We start from the raw sequence: 1,171 nt of genomic DNA on the forward strand, positions 1-1,171 counted from the left end.
ACCCGAGCGATAAGAAATTGTGGAAGTGGAATATATGCACTATATCAAAATTTTAGGCTTAAAATGGTCGCCAACTGATGATGTCTTCAGCTTTTCATACAGTAACTCAGAATGTTCGAACACCACAAAGAGGTCCATTTTAGCACAATCGGCGAGCTTTTTTGATCCAATAGGGTTCGTAAATTCTATCATATCAAGGTGCAAAATCCTAATCCAAGAGTTATCGAGACTGAAGATCCAATGGACGAGAGTGTGCCACACGACATATTTTCCTAATGGAGCCACATTCGCAAAGAATTAGTCGATTTATGATACCACGGTATGTGGCATTTAACGAAAGCACCTGTGTTCATGTTTTTGTGGACGCAAGCAAAAGAGCCTATGGAGCCTGTATATATGCCGTAACAACAACCAATACAATAGAGAGTAAATTATTATGTGCCAAATCGAAAGTGGCTCCCATTAAGGACACAAGCCTTCCCAGGCTCGAACTTTATGTCGCTTTATTGGGAAGCGATCTAATTCATTCGATAAAAACCTCATTTCCCAATGCACATCACCAAATCTTTTGCTGGTCCGACTCAACAATAACACTTGCCTGGATATCTAACGAGCCTTCACGTTGATAGTCATTTATTTCGAACAGACTCGAAAAAATACAATAACTTACACATGATTGTATTTTGCAACATGTGCCATCAAATCTGAACCCAGCTGATTTACTTTCCCGTGGAACAACCGTTAATAATGATAACAAAGAATTTTGGTTTCATGGTCCAATTTTTTGAAACACCAACAAACCAAATGGCCATATCAGCCGCATATGTCAACAGAACTTGATACTGTCCAAGATGTAACCAGTCTAATGTCTTCTGCTGTGGAAGACATCATAAGCAGCTCCAAATATGTGAACAGGTATGGAAAACTTTTACGAATTTTTGCATATGAATTCGACTGAATTCGACAAAAAATAAACAAAGCACAGGCTGTCAATACGAGGGCAGTTCGGAAACTTCTTATCCTAGCGCAAAAAGCGTGGTATAAACAGAAAAAAGTTAAGTGTTTTGGAAACTTTCATCTCTGTTATGAACACATGTTAAATTCGATCTGGCAAATCCTTCATATAGAAACAGGTTTTCAAAAAAGGCGTATACGCAATTTTTTTAGAGTG

The 1,171-nt window shown here is 38.3% G+C and overlaps 1 protein-coding gene across 1 annotated transcript; it reads left to right on the top strand.

The window, feature by feature from the left end:
- The first annotated feature begins 275 nt into the window (after nucleotides 1-275).
- LOC142224802 (uncharacterized) lies at nucleotides 276-626 on the top strand. Its single transcript, XM_075294586.1, has one exon. The coding sequence runs from the start codon at nucleotides 276-278 to the stop codon at nucleotides 624-626; it is 351 nt and encodes a 116-aa protein (XP_075150701.1).
- Nucleotides 627-1,171: the final 545 nt, after the last annotated feature.

This window comes from Haematobia irritans, chromosome 2 (assembly GCF_050003625.1).
Source record: "Haematobia irritans isolate KBUSLIRL chromosome 2, ASM5000362v1, whole genome shotgun sequence".
Classification (NCBI taxonomy): Eukaryota; Metazoa; Arthropoda; class Insecta; order Diptera; family Muscidae; genus Haematobia; species Haematobia irritans.